The 20,312-nt window shown below is 43.5% G+C and overlaps 1 protein-coding gene across 9 annotated transcripts in view; it reads left to right on the top strand.

The window, feature by feature from the left end:
• Window positions 1-20,312, top strand: part of LOC139542047 (histone-lysine N-methyltransferase PRDM16-like) — a 339,347-nt gene that overhangs the window by 267,191 nt on the left and 51,844 nt on the right. For all 9 annotated transcript variants that reach the window (XM_071347038.1, XM_071347033.1, XM_071347040.1 and 6 more), the window contains exons 4-5: window positions 6,967-7,104; window positions 16,008-16,110. In XM_071347038.1, coding sequence (XP_071203139.1) covers window positions 6,967-7,104; window positions 16,008-16,110 — 241 coding nt within the window. The remainder of the gene's footprint in view (window positions 1-6,966; window positions 7,105-16,007; window positions 16,111-20,312) is intronic.

The following is a 20,312-nucleotide window of genomic DNA, read 5'->3' as shown; positions in this document are numbered from 1 at the left end:
GCCTGTACTTTGTCAAGGTTTTTCTAAGGTTTTGATCAGTAACCATGGTCAAATATTTAGCCATGGTGTACTGTCGATTTAGGGCCAGATAGCACTGCATTTTGCTTTGTGTTTGTGCTTGTGTTTCCCAATAAGCAATGTAGTTTTGTTTTGACTGTGTTGTAATTTGGTTTATTCTGATTGATTGGATGTTCTGGTCCTGAGGCTTCAGTGTGTTAGTAGAACAGGTTTGTGAACTCAGCCCCAGGACCAGCTGGATGAGGGGACTCTTTTCTTTGCTCAGCTCTTGGCATTGCAGGGCTTGGTAATGATATGAGAGGGGGTCACTGTATTTTAGATGTTTCCAAAACTTAATTGCTATTTTTTGAGTTTTTATTATTAGTGGATATTGGCCTAATTCTGCCCTGCATGCATTGTTTGTAGATTTCCTCTGGACATGTAGGAGAATCTTACAGAACTCTGCATGCAGGGTTTCAATGGGGTGTTTGTCCCATTTGATGAAATCTTGTTTTGCAAGTGGACCCCACACCTCGCTGCCATAAAGTGCAAATGGTTCAATGACATATTCAATTAGTTTTTGCCAAATTTTAATAGGTATTTCAATTTGAATTAGCTTTTTAATGGTGTAGAATGCCCTACGTGCTTTCTCTCTCAGTTCATCCACTGCCTCATTAAGGTGTCCAGTTGAGCTTATTTTTAAACCTAAGTAATTGTAGTGTGTGCAGTACTCTATATATGTTGTACCAATTGAGAACTTTGGTCTAATTCCCTGAGATCTGGATCTTCTTTGGAAAAATCATAATTTTAGTATTTTTGGGATTTACTGCCAAGGCCCAGGTCTGGCAGTACTGCTCTAGCAGGTCCAGGCTCTGCTGTAGGCCATGTGCTGTGGGTGACAGCAGGCATAGGTCATCTGCGAAGAATAGGCATTTAACTTCTGAATTGTGGAGACTAATACCAGGGGCTGAGGATTTTTCTAGAATAGTGGCCAATTCGTTAATGTAAATATTGAAGAGTGCAGGGCTCAGATTGCATGTTTATCTATCAGGGTGTGTAGGGTGTAAATATGATCAGTTGACAGTGAGTGACAACGTCAGCCTTACACCATGTCTCCTGCAGAATGATGACGTCAACATCTTTAAGATTTTTGTGGAACTCTCTCTCTCTCTTTATCTCTCTCTCTCTTTATCTCTCTATCGCTCTCTCTCTCTCTATCTCTCTATCTCTCTCTCTCTTTATCTCTCTTTATCTCTGTCTCTTTATCTCTCTTTATCTCTTTATCTCTCTCTTTGTCTCTCTCTCTATTTGTCTCCTTATCTCTCTATCTCTCTCAGTCTCTCTCTCTTTATCTCTCTCTCTCTCTCTCTCTACATATCTCTCTCTCTCTCTCTCTATCTCTGTCTCTCTATCTCTGTCACTTTATCTCTCAGTCTCTTTATCTCTCTCTCTGTCTCTTTATCTCTCTCTCTCAGTCTCTTTATCTCTCTCTGTCTCTTTATCTCTCTCTCTCTCTCTCTCTCTCTCTCTCTCTCTCTCTCTCTCTCTCTGTTGGTCTCTGTTTGACCCACCTCCTCTCTCTCTTTCTCTCTCTCACTCTCTCTATCATAAGTAACAGGGCAGACCTAAAGTGTATAGATGCAGTCACTTGGTGATACACATATGTAAACTGTCTTATAAGCACACGTTTTGTTAGACACACATCATTCACCATTCCCTGACATAGGAGAGACTCGCCAAATCTATGTGTTTATTGTGGCGAGGAGTCTCCAACAGCAGAACAACAATTAAAGGAGAGAGGGAAAGAGAGACATATAGAGAGAGAAGTCTATCATCTGACACTCCCTCCTCCTCCTCCTAGCATTCTCTAGGTTCTGTTGAGGACCCCCCTGATGTTGGCCGACTTCCCCAGGATATGAATACATAAACCAGATAGAGCCAGAGCCACATTAGCTGCCACAACACCATTGTGCTGGCTGCACCGCTCTCCCCTAGACATGTTAGTAAAAGCTTTCCTGTTTTCCGAAGCCGTGAACACTCTTTACAAAGAAATCTTTCAACGGACAGGAGGATGAATTTCAAAAAGTGCGAGGACGATGTGCGTCCTGAAAACTAGCTGGGCAGTGGGTGAGAAAAGGTTAGGAAAAGGTTTCCTGGCTTCTTTCTGTTGTGTATCTGTCTTGAAAATACGTACTCCTGTAAGAAGAAAGGCATGGCTGCTAGATATACACACACACACACACACACACACACACACACACTCTCTCTCTTTCTCTTTCTCACTCTTTCTCTCATTCACACACACAGGCAAGGTCTCAGTATTCGAGGTGTAATGTTACAGGGTTGTGTCTTTGTGCACCCTCTTGACCCCCCACCTCCTTGTAACCTCCCCCGTCAAATCTGAACCAATCTCTCCGCAATGTGGTTTCGGTTTGGAGACCACCGCAGGCCTCCCCTTACGCACGCACGCACGCACGCACACACACACACACACACACACACACACACACACACACACACACACACACACACACACACACACACACACACACACACACACCAACACTCAGTCAGACAGTCACACTCTCTCTCACAACACATACATACACACACACACACACACACCCTGGTAACCATGGCACGGGTCTTTCTCGTCGATTACACCCAGAGTCTCACTAAGCCGCCAGATTCAGAGCTGGATAAGAGAACTTACCCACGCACACACTCTTACACTCTTACACTCTCTCTCTCTCTCTCACACACACACACACACACACACACACACACACACACACACACACACACACACACACACACACACACACACACACACACACACCCTGGTAACCATGGCACGGGTCTTTCTCGTCGATTACACCCAGAGTCTCACTAAGCCGCCAGATTCAGAGCTGGATAAGAGAACTTACCCACGCACACACTCTTACACTCTTACACTCTCTCTCTCTCTCACACACACACACACACACACACACACACACACACACACACACACACACACACACACACACACACACACACACACACACACTCTTACACTCTCTCACACACACCAACACTCAGACAGACAGTCACACTCTCTCTCACAACTCATACATACACACACACACACACACACACACACACACACACACACACACACACACACACACTCTTACACTCTCTCTCACACACACAAACACTCACTCACTCACTCACACACACACCAACAGTCAGTCAGACAGTCACATTCTCTCTCACACACACACAAACACACACTCACTCACACACACACCAACACTCAGTCAGACAGTCACACACACACTGTATTGCTGGGTTTGTGTTCTCACCCTTTGAGGCAAGGCACTGAGATCACAAGTCATATTTATCCTAAATAGCACCCAAATCTATGAGAAATGTTCTGTCTTTCAGTATATCCCACACATTTCATTGATCTGTACTTGTGTGGATCTACTCTTCTTTCAAGTAACATTTTCAATCCCCTATTTTCATTACCTAGATAACACTCTGTTTCTATGTCCGGCCTCGTGTGGACACACACACACACACACACACACACACACACACACACACACACACACACACACACACACACACACACACACACACACACACACACACACACACACACACACACACACACACACACACACACACAGACACACATGGCAGACTGTGTGTGAAAGGCCCTGCCCTGAGGGGAAGTCCTGATCTCAGTTTCCCTTTTTCTTCTTTCTCCTGGCTGGCCTTGATTAGAGAGGGATCACTCTCAGTCCCCAGCGACACCCCCGTCTCACACACACACACACACAAACATACACACACACAACCACACTCCCTTTAATTGGCCCCTTAAATAAAGGGCACTTCTTAACCCCGCTAAGTAGACTTTGGAGAAGTCCCATGGTATTTAACCTCTTAAAACAGTCAGAGGACATGGAAAGTGTGCGCTCGTCCGTGCGGGGCCTGTACCCTAGCCTAGAGGTGGGAGGGTTCTGTTCAGGTTGGTGTCTTACGACACGTAGCCACTCTCTGATGTCAAGAGGAGGAGAATAGAAGGTAAATAAAGACACAATCCTGATTGGGGGTTTTCTCTCTCTGTTGCACCTCATTTGAGGCCTTACGAATCAGGATAGGTGTGTGTGGGGGGAGTGTGTATGGAAGGGGGTGAGGGGGTGGTCTGTGTGTGTGTGGGGGGGGGGGGTGTTTGTGTGTAGTGTGTAGTGTGCAAAGTCTGGTCAGGAACGCCTCTGCGACCCCCTCCCCCCACCCCCACCCACCTACACCGCTCACCTCGGCCAAAGCTGTTCCCCATCTGTTCATAAAACATGTACAATACCTAAGCTTGAGCTCCCAACAAGCGCTGGGACAAGTGCACTCTGACTTGAACCTGTGCAAGGCTTTTTTGGGGGAGTTAATTTCACCTCTATGCCTGGTTAGTTTTTCAGTGACTATTTTCACACAGAAAATAAAGGGCCTGGACTACATTATTTCGGACTGCTTAATGCATAAGCGGTGGCGGTGGCAGTAGCGCTTGTTGGAGTGACTGTTTAACTATGTTGTCCACCCCAGAGGGGAAAGTGAAGAGAAGACTGTGAGCTCACAGAGAACGCCTCAGTCTGTAGGAGACAGAGTGTATCAGAGGAACATGATTTCAAGATGACATTGAGTACGGCTAGTTGATCCCTTAAAACATGGACCCCCAAAAAATTCTAGCTTATAAACTCAACATGTCTGGTTTCCAGTAAAGCGCTAAAGAACAACGTTGTTCGGAAAGGAAGGAAAGATCTCACACAATCAGGATCTTAGCTCACTATCACCATCAGGCCAAGTGATTTGCATGCGAGGCAGCCACAGGTTACTCTTGACGTTAAAGACCTGACTTGTTACATGGTACATGAGCGTAGGTGCTAGCACTAACAGGCTTTGTTATTTCCAAGCACGCCAGTTAGCAGTTGTCGAACCTAACACTCTCGCTTCCCACGGGCTAAACACAACGCTATGGTATGAGGCACAGCTGCAACTTTGGGGCACGCTTACGATTAGTTCGCATACCGCGCTCATCAGAACCGTGTGTGTACATGAACAGCCCTTCTCACCTTGGACCAGACCTGCTATTTCCATATTTACTCACAAACCACAGCACCCACCACCACCACCACCGACAACTGACCTTCTGCACGCGCTCAGTCCCCGACCAAGAAGGCCATTCAGAGTTTAGGAGCAACAGAATCGAACGAGCCCCTGTAAATGCTCTCTTGGAAAAGCGGGACCGCTTTGACCTTTCGCAAAAGTCAAAGGAAATTGGGGTGTGCCTCAATCCGCCACACGTTTGATTCTTCCACAGACATCTGACTGAGGCAGAAAATAATAGCAGCCTTAACCCGAAGCATACGTTTTTAAAACCGTAACTATAGAATTTAATTGGGACGTTTAGACCAGAGTGTAACTTTGTCACATTCTTTTGGGGCAAAAAACGTAGATCCTACAACTAACTGAAATGACTAAGACGTCAACGCGTTACTATTAAAACCATGAGACCGGGTTGCAACAGATGAGAACTTGAGTGGTAGAAGTTGAGCCGAGTGGAGGCTGATTATGACCTAGTAATGAGAAGCTCTCGCCAGCCCTGTCTCGTCTCGGTCCCCAGAGGATCTGCCCAGCGACCGACACAGTATCAGTTCCACCAGAATACTCCACCAGGAGAAATGAGATCTTCTGTAGAGATTTGTGAAGGAACAGAGCTGTGAGATGTCCACATCTCATTTGGGGTTTCCTCCCCCTCGTTCCAGGTTCTTCTCAAGGCATAGAGTAGCGGACAGACACCTGGGTCGTGTTTATTAGGGCATGCGACGGAAAGTCTTTGTTTTTGCAACTGGAAACTAAAATGAGCGTTTCGTTTTGGACAGTCCCTGTCTCAAGTCGATTTTTCCATTTGGGGCCTAGTAAAGAGTACGCTGGAGCATTCAGACACTCTCGCTCACCATAAACTGTCACTGTCTTACTTGCCACCAGCGAGAGTCATTGTCTTGCTCTCATTTAAGTTCTTGTCTAGTGCCACCAGGCCTTCGTCGTTGTATCATTCCGCCAGTGGCATTTGGTTGTTGTTGTTTTGTAATAGTTTAATCTCAGTCATGCCCGGTATGTTCACATTTTTGTGAGAAAATTGATATTGGACGTGTTATCACGTATGCTCTGAGGCCCCTCGGAAACCTTTACCGTTTTCCTTAGTGGGAGAATTTCTCAGTCCTGTGTTCTTAGCAGCAATCATGGCACAGCGGCTTTGAAGTACTGTATGTGGGGTGTAACCTTCGTCCAGCGAACACCACACAGCAGCTCGCGATCGACTCCCCTGTTTTCTTCCCTTACTTTCTGCCCCACAATGAGCTCTTCTTCTTTCCTCTCCTCCTCTCCTCCTTTCCTCCGTCTCCTCTCCTCTCCAGTGGTGACCTGAAACCCGCTCCCTACTCGGGATGGCCCAGGGGATTACAAAGGGTGATCAATATGTGCCAAAGGAAGTCTTTAGAAAAGTGAAAGAAGCCACAGTTTTCAACCTTCCCCTCCTCCCCCCTCCTTTCCCTCTTTCCTCTCGCTGCTCGGAGGAGCACCAAGGTTAGGGGCCCTTGGTAGATAATGTTCCGTCTACTAACAGATATGGACCCACACAAACAATGTTGAGAAAGTCCACCCTCTTTGTATCCGACAGTCGCGTGACGTGAAACTATCTGGTTCTATCTGCTTTGCCCATTGTAAATTAAGAAAATGTTTATACTGTATGACGGTGACGAAGAAATGAAACCCTAATAATAGCAATTCCACAATGCTATTGCTCTCTTCAGCAGGTATTCACACATCCTCCCATACTAGAGAATATATAGGCTCAGTTCAGTGTCTTTGCATAAAAGGTGCACCTCTGACGTATGTCTGTTATCATCTGCTCTGTCCCAACAGGTGGTGGATGAGATGGGCAACGTCAAGTTCTGTCTGGACGAAGGCTCAGAGCCCGGTGGGACCTGGCTCAAGTATGTACGCACTGCCATCTCCTTTGAGGAGCAGAACATGGCGGCGTGTCACCTCAGCGGAGACCAGGTGAATGGCGTCTTCTTCCTCCTATGGGCTGCCAGCGTTTAGTGAGTGGCACCCCACTCCTCCAATCAGCTGCACATGGCAATGTCAGAGACTTGGTGGAATGGCTATTGTCCTTCTTCCTACCTACCTATTGGGAAGAACAGTGGACTTTGCGTCAGTGTGTGTGTGTGTGTGTGTGTGTGTGTGTGTGTGTGTGTGTGTGTGTGTGTGTGTGTGTGTGTGTGTGTGTGTGTGTGTGTGTGTGTGTGTGTGCGCCATTGTTTCAAATCAAATCAAATTTGATTGGTCGCATACACGTTCAGCAGATGTTTTGTGGGTGTAGAGAAATGATTGTGTTCCTAGCCTCAAAAGTACAGTAATATCTAATGATACACAACAATACACACAAATCTAAAAGTAAAATAATGGAATTAAGAAATATAGAAATATTAGAACGAGGTAAGTCGGAGATTCTTCAAAGTAGCCACCCTTTGCCTTGATGACAGCTTTGCACACTCTTGGCATTCTCTCAACCAGCTTCATACGGAATGCTTTTCCAACAGTCTTGAAGGAGTTCCCACATATGCTGGGCACTTGTTGGCTGCTTTTCCTTTACTCTTCAGTCCAACTCATCCCAAACCATCTCAATTGGGTTGAGGTCGGGTGATTGTGGAGGCCAGGTCATCTGATGCAATACTCCGTCACTCTCTTTCTTGGTCACAGCCTGGAGCCTGGAGGTCATTGAAAAACAAATTCTGTAATAGATATGCTGTAATAGCCATTAAGTGAATTCTAAATAAATCACAGATAGTGTCACCAGCAAATCACACCTCCTCCTCCATGCATCACGGTTGGAATCACAAATGCGTTGATCATCCATTCACCTCCTCTGCATCTCACAGCGGTTGGAACCAAAAATCTCAAATTTGGACTCATCAGACCAATTTCCACCAATCTGTCCATTGCTCGTGTTTCTTGGCCCAAGCAAGTCTCTTCTTATTGGTGTCCTTTTTTTTTGTTAGTAGTTACTGTCTTGTCTCATCGCTACAACTCCCGTACAGGTTCGGGAGAGACGAAGGTTGAGAGCCATGTGTCCCCCCGAAACACAACCCAACCAAGCCACATTGCTTCTTAACACAGCACGCATCCAACCTAGAAGCTAGCTGCACCAATGTGTCGGAGGAAACACCGTACACCTGGCGACCTGGTCAGCGCGCACTACGCCCGGCCCGCCACAGGAGTCACTAGTGCGCGATGAGACAAGGATATCCCTGCCGGCCAAACCCTCCCTAACGACGCTGGGCCAATTGTGCGTCGCCCCATGGTCCTCCTGGTCGCGACAGAGCCTGGGCTCGAACCCAGAGTCTCTGGTGGCACAATTGCGATGCAGTGCCTTAGACCACTGCGCCACCCGGGAGGCCCTTGTTGGTGTCCTTTAGTAGTGGTTTCTTTGCAGCAATTCGACCATGAAGGCTTGATTCACGCAGTCTCCTCTTTTATTTTATTTAACCTTTATTTAACTAGGCAGTTGATGTTGTGTCTGTTACTTGAAATCTATGAAGCATTTATTTGGGCTGCAATTTCTCTGGTAACTCTAATGAACTTATCCTCTGCAACAGAGGTAACTCTGGGTCTTCCTTTCCTGTGGCCGTCCTCATGAGAGCCAGTTTCATCATAGCGCTTGATGGTTTTTGCAACTGCACTTGAAGAAACTTTCAAAGTTCTTGACATTTTCCGGATTGACTGACCTTCATGTCTTAATGTAATGATGGACTGTCATTTATCTTTGCTTATTTGAGCTGTTCTTGCCATATTATGGACTTGGTCTTTTACCAAATAAGGCTATCTTCTGTATATCAACACTACCTTGTCAAAACACAACTGATTGGCTCAAACGCATCCACAAATTAACTTTTAACTAGGCACACCTGTTAATTGAAATGCATTCCAGGTGACTACCTCATGAAGCTGGTTGAGAGAACTCCAAGAGTGTGCAAAGCTGTCATCAAGGCAAAGGGTGGCTACTTTGAAGAGTCTCAAATATAAAATATATTTTGATTTTGTTTTGGTTACTACATGGTTCCATATTTGTTATTTTATGGTTTTGATGTCTTCACTATTGTTCTAAAAATAAAGAAAACCCTGGAAAGAGTAGGTGTGTCTAAACTTTTGACTGGTATTGTATGTGATGGGATGTATAGACATTATAGACAGCAATTGGATATAATATATAGTATATCTGAAGAATACATGGATAGAATAGTACATTAATAGTTGAACAGGATGGATTTGACTAGAATACAGTATATACATATGAAATGGGTAAAACAGTATGTAAACATTATTAAAGTGACCAGTGTTCCATTATTATAGTGACCAGTGTTCCATTATTATAGTGACCAGTGTTCCATTATTAAAGCGACCAGTGTTCCATTATTATAGTGACCAGTGTTCCATGTCTATGTACATAGGGCCTCTAAGGTGCAGGGATGAGTAACCCGCTGGTAGCCGGCTAGTGACAGTGACTAAGTTCAGGGCAGGGTACTTGGTGGAGGCCGGCTAGTGATGGCTATTTAACACTCTGATGGACTTAAGATAGAAGCTGTTTTTCAGTCTCCCAGCTTTGATGCACCTGTACTGACCTCGCCTTCCGGATGATAGCGGGGTGAACAGGCCGTGGCTCAGGTGGCTGAGGTCCTTGATTATCTTCTTCCTGTAAGACCTGGTGGATGGGGTCGTGCTCCCTCTTGCTGTCCCCGGAAGTCCACGATCAGCTCCTTCATTTTGTTGACATTGAGGGAGAGGTTATTTTGCTGGCACCACTCCGCCAGAGCCCTCACCGCTTCCCTGTAGGCTGTCTTGTTGTTGTTTGTAATCAGGCATACCACTGTTGTGTCATCTGCAAACTTGATGATTGAATTTGTGGCGTGATTGGCCACGCAGTCATGGGTAAACAGGGAGTACAGGAGAGGCCTGAGCATGCACCTTTGTGTGGCCCCTGTGTTGAGGATCAGCGAAGTGGAGATGTTGTTGCCTACCTTTACCACCTGGGGGCGGCTGGTCAGAAAGTCCAGGACCCAGTTGCACAGTGCGGGATACAGACCCAGGGTCCCGAGTTTAATGATGAGCTTGGAGGATACTATGGTGTTAAATGCTGTGCAATGGCAATTGCGTCATCCTTGGATCTATTGGGGCAGTATGCAAATTGCAGTGGGTCTAGGATGTCTGGGAAGGTGGACGTTATATGGTCCATAACTAGCCTCTCAAAGCACTTCATGATGACAGAAGTGAGTGCTACGGGGCGATAGTCGTTCAGTTCAGTTACCTTAGCTTTCTTGGGTACAAGCACAATGGTGGACATCTTGAAGCATGTGGGGACAGCAGACTGGGCTATTGAGAGATTGAATATGTCCATGTGTGTGTGTGCATGTGTGTATACGTGTGCGTGCCTGTTATTGTCAATGTGTGTGTGTGTGTGTGTGTGTGTGTGTGTGTGTGTGTGTGCGTGTGCGTGTGCGTGTGCGCGTGTGCGTGTGTGTGTGTGTTCATCTCAGTAAGTGTGTGTGCATGATGAGTTAAGTAATGGCTCTGTTGTGGGTCCACGGCTGGACTGTCAGTGCCTTGCTGAGGAAGTGACTCATGAGGTAGAATAATAATACGCTGACACGCCCGCGTCTCCTAATCTCTCCGGGTCCTTCTCTGGAAGCCAGCCACGACCTCTGCCCGTCCAAAAAGGAAACCTGGAAATGGAACACTCCTGGAGGAATGCCCAGACTCTGCCAGTCACTTGGCCATAAAACCCAGCTGAGCCTAACCCCGATGCCCGTGTGCCTCTTACATCTGTCACCAGTCATATGCTCTCTCCTCAAAGGTGCTCTAGTCAATGAGTAACCTTACATCAATGACACTGTATATCTGTAGTAGTAGGGAAGGGAAAAAAACTAGCTCATTTAGTAATAAAGTACACGCTTCTGATGGAAAACGCGTCATTTGCATCACTGAGCAGTGCCCAAGAAAGTATTCAATCTAACTGTTTGATGCTACCATCAACCCTCCAAATCAAAACCAAACACGGATATCAATATTTGCACCCACAAGCTCTATTCTATTTCCCATCTGCAGCAGCATGTTGCCCAATTGTGAGGCTGATTAGCTCGACAAACAGGTATGAAGCACGCTAAGCGACACACAACATGGAATCCATGTTTGGTTTTGATATGGAGGGGGGTGGTAGAATCTAATAATTTGATGTTATTCTTTCCTGGGCACCACTCGACAATGCAAACCCCGATTCTTCAATCAGAACCGTCTACCAGTTCTAGATTTACCTTGGGTTGTGGGAAAGGTGTTGCCAAACAGCCACAGCAACGGGTCAGGACATAACTCGGAAGCTGGGTATATGTTATCAGCCTTGACCAGAGCGGACCAGGGCTAGCCCTAGTCCTGTTTAGATTTTCACAGTAATGTCCTCTGCTACAGTCTGAAAATGCACCCTATTCCCTATTACGTGCACAGCGCTCTGGTCAAAGGTAGTGCACTATGTAGTGAATAGGGTGCCTTTTTGACACGGACAAAATCAAATATCTATATTGTGGGGGGTGTGGCCTGCTCCACATGTAATGGGTCGTTTTGTTGTTTGAATTTAATGTGCTAAGTTGCTATTGTTTGTGAAGCTTGTTTTGTCTGGTGGATTGTGGACACAAGCTTTTTATTCATTTACTAACACCACACACACTCACAATGCAAAGAGATGTATAATTTATCTAACTTAGTTCTTCGCCGCTTTTTTGATCAGCATGCACAATGCACGAGTTGATGGAAATATGTGCACGACAGGCACGTTCGAATACGGCAGCAACCTTTTAAAACACCAGCAGATCATTTACTTACACATTTACTTGTTTGTTATTAATGTTGTAGTGTATCAGAAAATACATGGATAATCATGCAAATGTAAACAATTAAGGCAGTACTGCATTTTGATATTATTTCATACATTTAAATGTATAAATAATTAACTTTCTTTCATTGAACAAGAAAAAATATTTTTATGGTCGTCAATATTGACCAAAGTTTGAATGAATGAAAGTGATTTTGTTTCATGTATTTATTGTGAAATGACAGGTGTGTTTGAGTGTGTGAGAGTATGTGCGTGCAAGCATGTGTCCGTGCGTGTGTGTGTGTGTGTGTGTGTGTCGTCCTTTAGTGAGGATGAGGCTGCACAGATAGGGAGGGGGCTTCCTTCCTCTTTAGACCCCAGCCATTCAGAGAGCCCATTGATTGACCTCTGAACCTCACAGCCCTCATTTCTCAAGATGCTCTTAAGCCGTTTGTCAAAACAGCATCAAGTACGTAGAGTATGTGTGAGCTCTACGTGGCGTGTAGAGCAGAAGTAGCTGGCAGGACTGCACGCCACGGAGAGCTCACACTCTCTCTCTCTCTCTCTCTCTCTCTCTCTCTCTCTCTCTCTCTCTCTCTCTCTCTCTCTCTCTCTCTCTCAAATCATTCTAAATCAGGATGCAGGTTCCTCACCTGAAGGTTAAGCAAATGAAGGAAGCCAGTTAGGCGGTAAGCCGTCGTGTGTGTTTGTTGGAGAGAGGGACAGAGCCTCAGCTTGTTTGGGAGCATCCCAGTCCTAATACATTTGTCACACTTGTCACACTGTCCTCGGACACAGAGCGGTGTTCTGTCTCGGATAGTAAACGAAGACTACACTGCTCGCAGTGTCACTGAGACGAAGTTAGAAGACGTCAAGCACCTTCACCATCTTGTCATGCGGTCCTCGTCTTTTGTGTCTGAAGAGGACAAGGCCCCCCTACACCCCAATGCTGTTTGATCTCCCCTTTCACCCTGGTTTAAGCACACACTCTCTGTTGATAATTAGGATGTGTGTGTAAAGTAATGTATTTATTTAACCAGGCAAGTCAGTTAAAAACAAATGATTTACAATGACGGCCTACCTGGAACCTGGACTACACTGTGCACCCTCTATGGGACTCCCAATCACAGCCAGATGTGATGCAGCCTGGATTTGAACCAGGTACTGCAGTGACTCGTCTTGCACTGAGATGCAGCGTCTTAGACCACTGCGCCACTCGGGAGCCCTGTACTGCCCCCTCTCTATCTGTGCAGTCTCATCCTTACTAAAGGACGACACACACACACAGACACACGTGCATACACATGTACTGTTAAACCAAAGTTTCTTTGTAATTTACAGTAACATATTCTACCTTTTTTTTTACAGTAACTTACAGGTAACTGGCTGCAAGTAAGTTACCATAAAAACATGCTCACCTAATTGTTAACCCGAAACACCTACCATTCAGTGTTTGAAACTAAGAAATTGTGCTTTTTGTTCTCCTACAAAACATTACTGAACATGAGTTTAAAAAGAAAAAAAATACATGTTTGAGTTAAAAAGAAACAAATAGACCTACAATTTATATTTACAAGCATTATTAACTACGATCTTATTTTGCATGAATAGATAACGTCTCTATTCTTCAATGTGTTTATTTCACTCACATTGTGGATAGTAAAAAGCAGAGATATAGCCTAGGTCTAGTTTGTCAATGATGTAAGAAAAACAGAATACATTGGTAGATGGATAAGACACATATTGAGTAAACACATGTAGTACAAGGTAGGCCTATAAAAGTGTAAGCTACATGTTATTATAGTGTATTGCAAACATGTCAAATGTCATTGTTAAATAGTCTATTGTTTCCAAAACATTTGTTGTATTTAATAGTTAACCGTGTCACTATGTATTTTATTCCCGGGCAACTGTGAGTTTAAGTTGCACATAATCAAATTATGTGAAGTTGAAATCCTTGAAAAAAATTATAGGGATCACACGTTGCAATTAGCCTACATGTATAGTTTACTCAAAGTAGCAAGCAAGCAGGTTGCATTTATGACAACAAAGTCGGTTGATACCAATTATTCTGAACGTATCCAAATGTTTCATGCCCTTGTTTAAGTCTTTGGCACATATATGTGTACTCTTGCACAAACTGTTAAAAGCATGTGGGGGAAGATGACAAGTTAAAAACAGGCGTAGCAGCGACTTGTGTAAAGGCTGAACTAAAACCCCATCGTTTGCTATGCGTAGTTCGGAAAGCCTTTAAAACTATGACTACGTCAAGCCTCACGCACCTAGACCGGATTTTTATCGCTCCGTGCGTGTGTGTTTTTAAAAGTATTTGACTTAGATACATTATTTACATCAATAATAGAAAGCAGAGATGGGACTGTGGGGAGGGGTCTCTTTGGCAGATTAATCAACCCTTTGGTTTGAGATTAGAAGGGGAGGAGGAGTGACCTCATCATCAAAGACACGCTCACACAGACTATAGAGTGCCGGCTTCAGCTCCAACCAGGGAGGACACACCGCAGCCTGCTTGCCTGCCTGGCCACCTGTCTCCTCTCACTCCCCGGCCCTGCCTGGCGCCCCAGCCCCGGCCTCTCTCCTGTAATCATACTATGGGGTTGTGTTGCCAACTCCATCCAGACAATACTACTGTTACAACTGGAAGCTCTGACAACCACGACTCAACTTTCCAAACTCTACCACCTAATGGAGAACAGCAAGGTCAGAGATAAAGATGTCTGTCACGTAAAAGCCTATGCGTAAACAGATACTACTACTGATCATAATAAATATAATAAGTGTGTTTTGTTTGAAAAATATGGCTTCTCTTTTAGGTGGTTTTGAATTTTTGGCCTAGCTTCTAAGCCACACCTCAACGCTCACAACATAGCGTTGGACCGATGAAAGTATTGGATGAAGTTACTACAATTTTACTATCCCGTGTGAATGTGTGTGTTTTACCTCTCATAGCCAACTATTCTGCTGTGTCTGTCTCTGTCTCTGTCTCTGTCTCTCGCTCTGTGTGTGCGTGTGTGTGTGCGTGCGTGTGCATGTGCGTATATATGTGTGTCGTTGATGAGTAAATTGGTGCTGAGCGCCCCCATGCGTCCGCACAGGACGCATTGAGGCTGGTTAATTTCAAATGTGTAGCCTATTTGTATATTGTTCATTGCTTGGTGTTTGTATAAAGCTCTTTTGATGTGAGCTAATAAATATATTTATTGCATATCGACTAACATGTTCCAGTCGCTCAATTTAAACCCAGTGTGGGGCCTACACGTTTTAGAAATGTGTGTTATTAGAAATGCGCACGGATATGCATGCAACTACTGTAAAACAATGCATTCCGGGAAGTGACATTTCATTTAGTTGTCCTTTTATTTCAATCTTCAGGACTTGTACTTGAACTATAATTTCGTTTTGACCCCAAAGTATGCTTGTAACTGGCTCATTGAATTCAACATATTCTAATGTTTTGGCGCTTGGAGTCTGCATGAATTCTAATAACAATGGGTTTGAGTGTGGAGGTTTCAAAGCGAAAATTAAAGCGTCATCGGATAGCCTAATTATTGTCACTAATCAAAAATGTTTATTGCCTCCTAGAATTAAAACAAATGTATAGGCCTATACATAAATATTTCGATTTTTAGAAACAATAATAAATAATATGCATTGACTATCACGTGTTTATATAATGAACAATGGATGTAAAGTAGACTAAAAACCTAAATCGTACTTAAATGAATTTGTACGTCAAGCAATGCTAAATATTAAATCAACTAATTAGGCCCTGGGGATTGTTGTCAATGTTGACCTACTTTTATAATAGGCCTATAAATTGTTCTTCTTATTACTGTTATTTTTGCCAATGATAACAATAATAACAACATCGACATTGACAGATGAATATAGATAATAATAATAGGCGAAGCCTAATAAATCGACGCCCATAAAGGTTAATTTATTCATTCATGACAAGCAGACTATAGCTTTTTGTTGACTAGACTGTCCCTAACCGCTTTCTCTTCCTCCCTTTTCTATTTTACAGATTGATTATAAAGCTATTAGGGATATTGAAGTGGGGGAAGAGCTATTGGTGTATATGAAGGAAGGAATTTTCCCCGAGGGATCGATGGCACCAAACCTAGAAGGTAAGATTAATGCCATCATTAGCGCATATTTAAATAAACTCCAAAATAACATTTTGTTTTAGATCTTTTAATAATTATTTTAGATACAGATTTGGGGCAAAAATAAATGAAGTTTTGGATCTTTTAATCATTATTTTAGATACAGATTTGGGGCAAAAATAATGACGTTTTGGATATTTTAATAACTGTTTTAGATACAGATTTTGGGCAAAAATAATGACGTTTTGGATATTTTAATAATTAATTTAGATACCGATTTTGGGGCAAAAATAATGACGTTTTGGATCTTTTTCAAAATTGACATCTATAAAAAGCTTATTTTGGGGAAGAATATTTGGCCTAAAGATCTAATGTCTACGTTCAATCAGACAATACATAGCCTAAGCCAACACCCGATCAATGACGAACTCAGTTCTCATCCATCCTCGAACAATTGTAAATCAAAATCAAATTTTATTTGTCACATACACGTGTTTAGCAGATGTTATTGCGGGTGCAGCGAAATACTTGAGAATAGTGGGTCCGCTATCACTTAAAAAAATAGCGGTCAATAACCTCGAACATTTAGGGATGTAGAAAACATTATAGGCTTTCTCTATGAAGACCCGATGCAAGGAACATGATGTCATGGTATACTTCTTGAAGTATAAATTATGTTTGTTGGGAAGGATTAGACAGCTAGTATGTTATTGTGAAGGATTTGATGTAGGATTTAACTTCGACCATGGCCTACTTACCTCACCTTGCATTAGAAGGGATATAGGATATTATACCAAAATATCAACGCAACATGCAACAAGTTCAAAGATTTTACTGAGTTACAGTTCATATCAGGAAATAAATGTCATTAATGAATTAGGCCCTAATCTATGGATTGCGCAAGGGCGCAGCCATGGGTGGGCCTGGAAGGGCGTAGGTCCACCCACTTGGGGCCAACCCACTGTGGAGCCAGGCCCAGCCAATCAGAATGAGTTTTCCCCCACAAAAAAATACTCCTCAGCACTCCTGATATTATGATATTTCATAGCTGCAATTTGAGCCTCCCTCAGATCTTTTTGCCAAAGAACGGGAGAGAGGATGAAAGGGTAAGAAATAGACGTGCGCTAGAGTGTTTTTAGAAGAAAGAGACAAACAGAAACAACATTGACACTTTTTTTGTGAATTAGTGTCAAAGGGAAAGGTAGACTGTGTGTGTGCGTGTGCGTGGGTGCGCAAGAGAAAAGAGAAAAGAGGGGGAAAGTAGAGGAAGAGCTTGGTGCTGCACGGCTCTCCTCGGCTGGCTTATCGGAGCTGGGACTTGGGGTGGGGCTTGAGGAGGCTCCGAGACCTCACCCATGCTCGCAGATTAGTCACTAAACTGCACATAACTGTGTTCCCCTACCTCTCAAAGAGCTATTAGTCTCCCGTTTATGAGCGCTTTCACACACCCTCTTCCCGATTCCTGCTCGCTCTACTCCTGAGTGTTACTGGTCGATTAATTAAATAGATAATGGCGACAAAATGATTCTTTGCGCGCTGCGCTCCAAAACACTGTGCACGCTTCACCTGGCATTGCAGGTCTCGAGTCTAATGTCTTCCAGCGGTGAAATCGATGGCTAGGTGCAGCTCTGACGAGTCCTCAAGTTTCAATTCCTCCTTGAAGTGTTTTTTTGATTTGACAAAGCCTCGTAGTCGGTGTGATAAAACAAGTAGGCTAATAAAGCCTCAAAAGCGCGTCACACGGCTTTTACTGAAAAGATGTCGCAGCCTTCAAAAGTGACACATCCAAATAGCTGGGCGGTGAGGAGTTTTTAAGCTTGGGATGGTACAGTTCACACACAGTAAATGAGTTATATGGCTATGGTGGCAGCTATGCATGTATAGCCTTTGAGGTGGAAGTAATGGACAATTGAGACCAAGACGGTCATTTGTTCAAATCCATGTTTAGTCAAAGTGCTGTTGCTACACTTCTCCCCTTTTAATGCATCTGGTTATTGCCAGCTGAATAAATGGCATACAGTATGAACGAGGTGAGCCATACACTCGAAGTCATTTTGAATCAACTTGAGTTGAAAGTTAGGTCAAGTCAGGTCATGGCAGAGCTGGGACAGGGTGGGTGCCAACGTAGCAGGCCCGGCTCCAGGATGACATGTCTGAGAAGGGGCACTTTAAATCCACGGGGGGGGGGGGGGGGGGGGGGGGGTAGTATTGCTTTAGAGCCCTAATAAAACAAGGTCGATTGGTCCTACTGCTGTTCAAATGTACAAAAATGGATCTGAAACGAAGCCGGACACATCAACAACCGTCGTTTTATAGAAGCCTAATAATACAAGAAAGATATGCGCCCCACTACGACATAGGCCTACAAGTGTATTTGAAATGCAGCCGTAGCTGCGGTAGGTCTACACATCATTTGTGCATACTATCACGCACAGATCAGCTCGACACTAGGCTATCAAAGATTCGTCCAGGCTTCATAGCTTAAACTCCAACAATAGGAACGGTAGGATACATATTGCTGTCGAATGTGTAACACTATTCAATGAGTGTAACCAAGCCGCCTATTCTCCGGGTACGCACTATTTTCTGTGTGGCAGAGTTACAAACGCACATGCACACGCTATAGCAAGAGAGCAGGGAGGGGGAGAAGAGGGGGCTGTGTGCTGTTTACGTAGTATTGACATCACTTGTACAGTAATGCAAATGTAATGATAAACAGAGTGAACGTTTGCTTACTTCTTTTAGTAGGCTACACACGGTATTGGTCATACTACTGCTATATACAACATGTTTTTTTTAGGCCTATCTGAAATGCAGCCATATACACAACTGTCATTTCGCGCGCAAGAAAGCACGCGATGTTGAAGAAAAGCCCCATGAAGACTGGCAGCCCTCGATGCGCTCATTCATATACCACATACCGTAACCATCTATTCGGGATCATGGACAGATGGCTACCGTCAGTCAGTGCAATGAAATGATACTGTCAAATGCGCTTCCAATTTCATTGTCCCTAAACCCATCACATGAGGCAAAGCTCTATATCTATTAATAGCATTTTTTTTAAATGTCCTATTATGTTTGTTTAGATTAGCCAATAAGGATAATTTGTAAAAGAGTTTACCATGTGTTCCAAACGGACAAATGTAGGAGAATGTTAAAGCTAAAAAGTTGTCCAGGAGTGACACAATTTTTGGCTACTAATTGTTTTTTGGTAGATTTCTATACTGTTTTCTCTTAATCTATAGGCCTGTTTCGTATCATGTCATTTATTGGGCCATGATGCTTCATTGTTTTCTGCTCTTCTCAGATACAGCGCTTTCAGAAAGTATTCACACTCTGAATTTTTCCACATTTTGTTGTGTTACAGCCTGAATTTAAAATATTTTTTTGTCACTGGGTTACACACAATACCCCATAATGTCAAAGTGGAATTATGTTTTTTCGACATTTTTATATATTCATTTCAAATGAAAAGCTGAACTGTCTTTAATAAGTCAATAAGTATTGAACCCCTTTGTTATGGCAAGACTAAATAAGTTCAGGAGTAAAAATGTGCTTAATTAACAAGTCACATAATAAGTTGCATGGACTAACTGTGTGCAATAACAGTGTTTAACATGGTTGTTGAATGAATAACTAATCTCTGTAACCCACACATACAATTATATGTATGGTCCCTCACTCGAGCAGTGAATTTCAAACATAAATTCAACCACAAAGACCAGGGAGGTTTTCAAATGCCTTGCAAATGATGGGTAATTTTTTTTTTAAACAGACACTGAATATCCCTATGAGCATGGTGAAGATATGAATTACACATTGGATGGTGTATCAATACACCAAGTCACTGCAAAGATGCAGGTGTCCTTCCTAACTCAGTTGCCGGAGAGGAAGGAAATAGCTCAGCGATTTTACTATGAGGCCATCAGTGATTTTAAAACAGCTATAGAGTTGAATTGCTGTAATAAGAGAGAACTGATGATCGATCAACAACACTGTAGTTACTTCACAATTCAAACCTAAATGACAGAGTGAAAATAAGGAAGCCTGTACAGAATATAAATATTCCAAAACATGCATTTGTTTGCAATTAGTCACTAAAGTAAAACTGAAAACAATGTGGCAAAGATATTAACTTTATGTTCTGAATACAAATGTTTATGTTTGGGAAAAATCTAACAACACATCACTGAGTACCACTCTTCATATTTTCAAGCATG

This window comes from Salvelinus alpinus, chromosome 17 (genome assembly GCF_045679555.1).
Source record: "Salvelinus alpinus chromosome 17, SLU_Salpinus.1, whole genome shotgun sequence".
In the NCBI taxonomy this organism is placed as follows: domain Eukaryota; kingdom Metazoa; phylum Chordata; class Actinopteri; order Salmoniformes; family Salmonidae; genus Salvelinus; species Salvelinus alpinus.
Note: the sequence above shows the minus strand (reverse complement) of the source record. Positions and strands in the feature narration are given on the sequence as shown.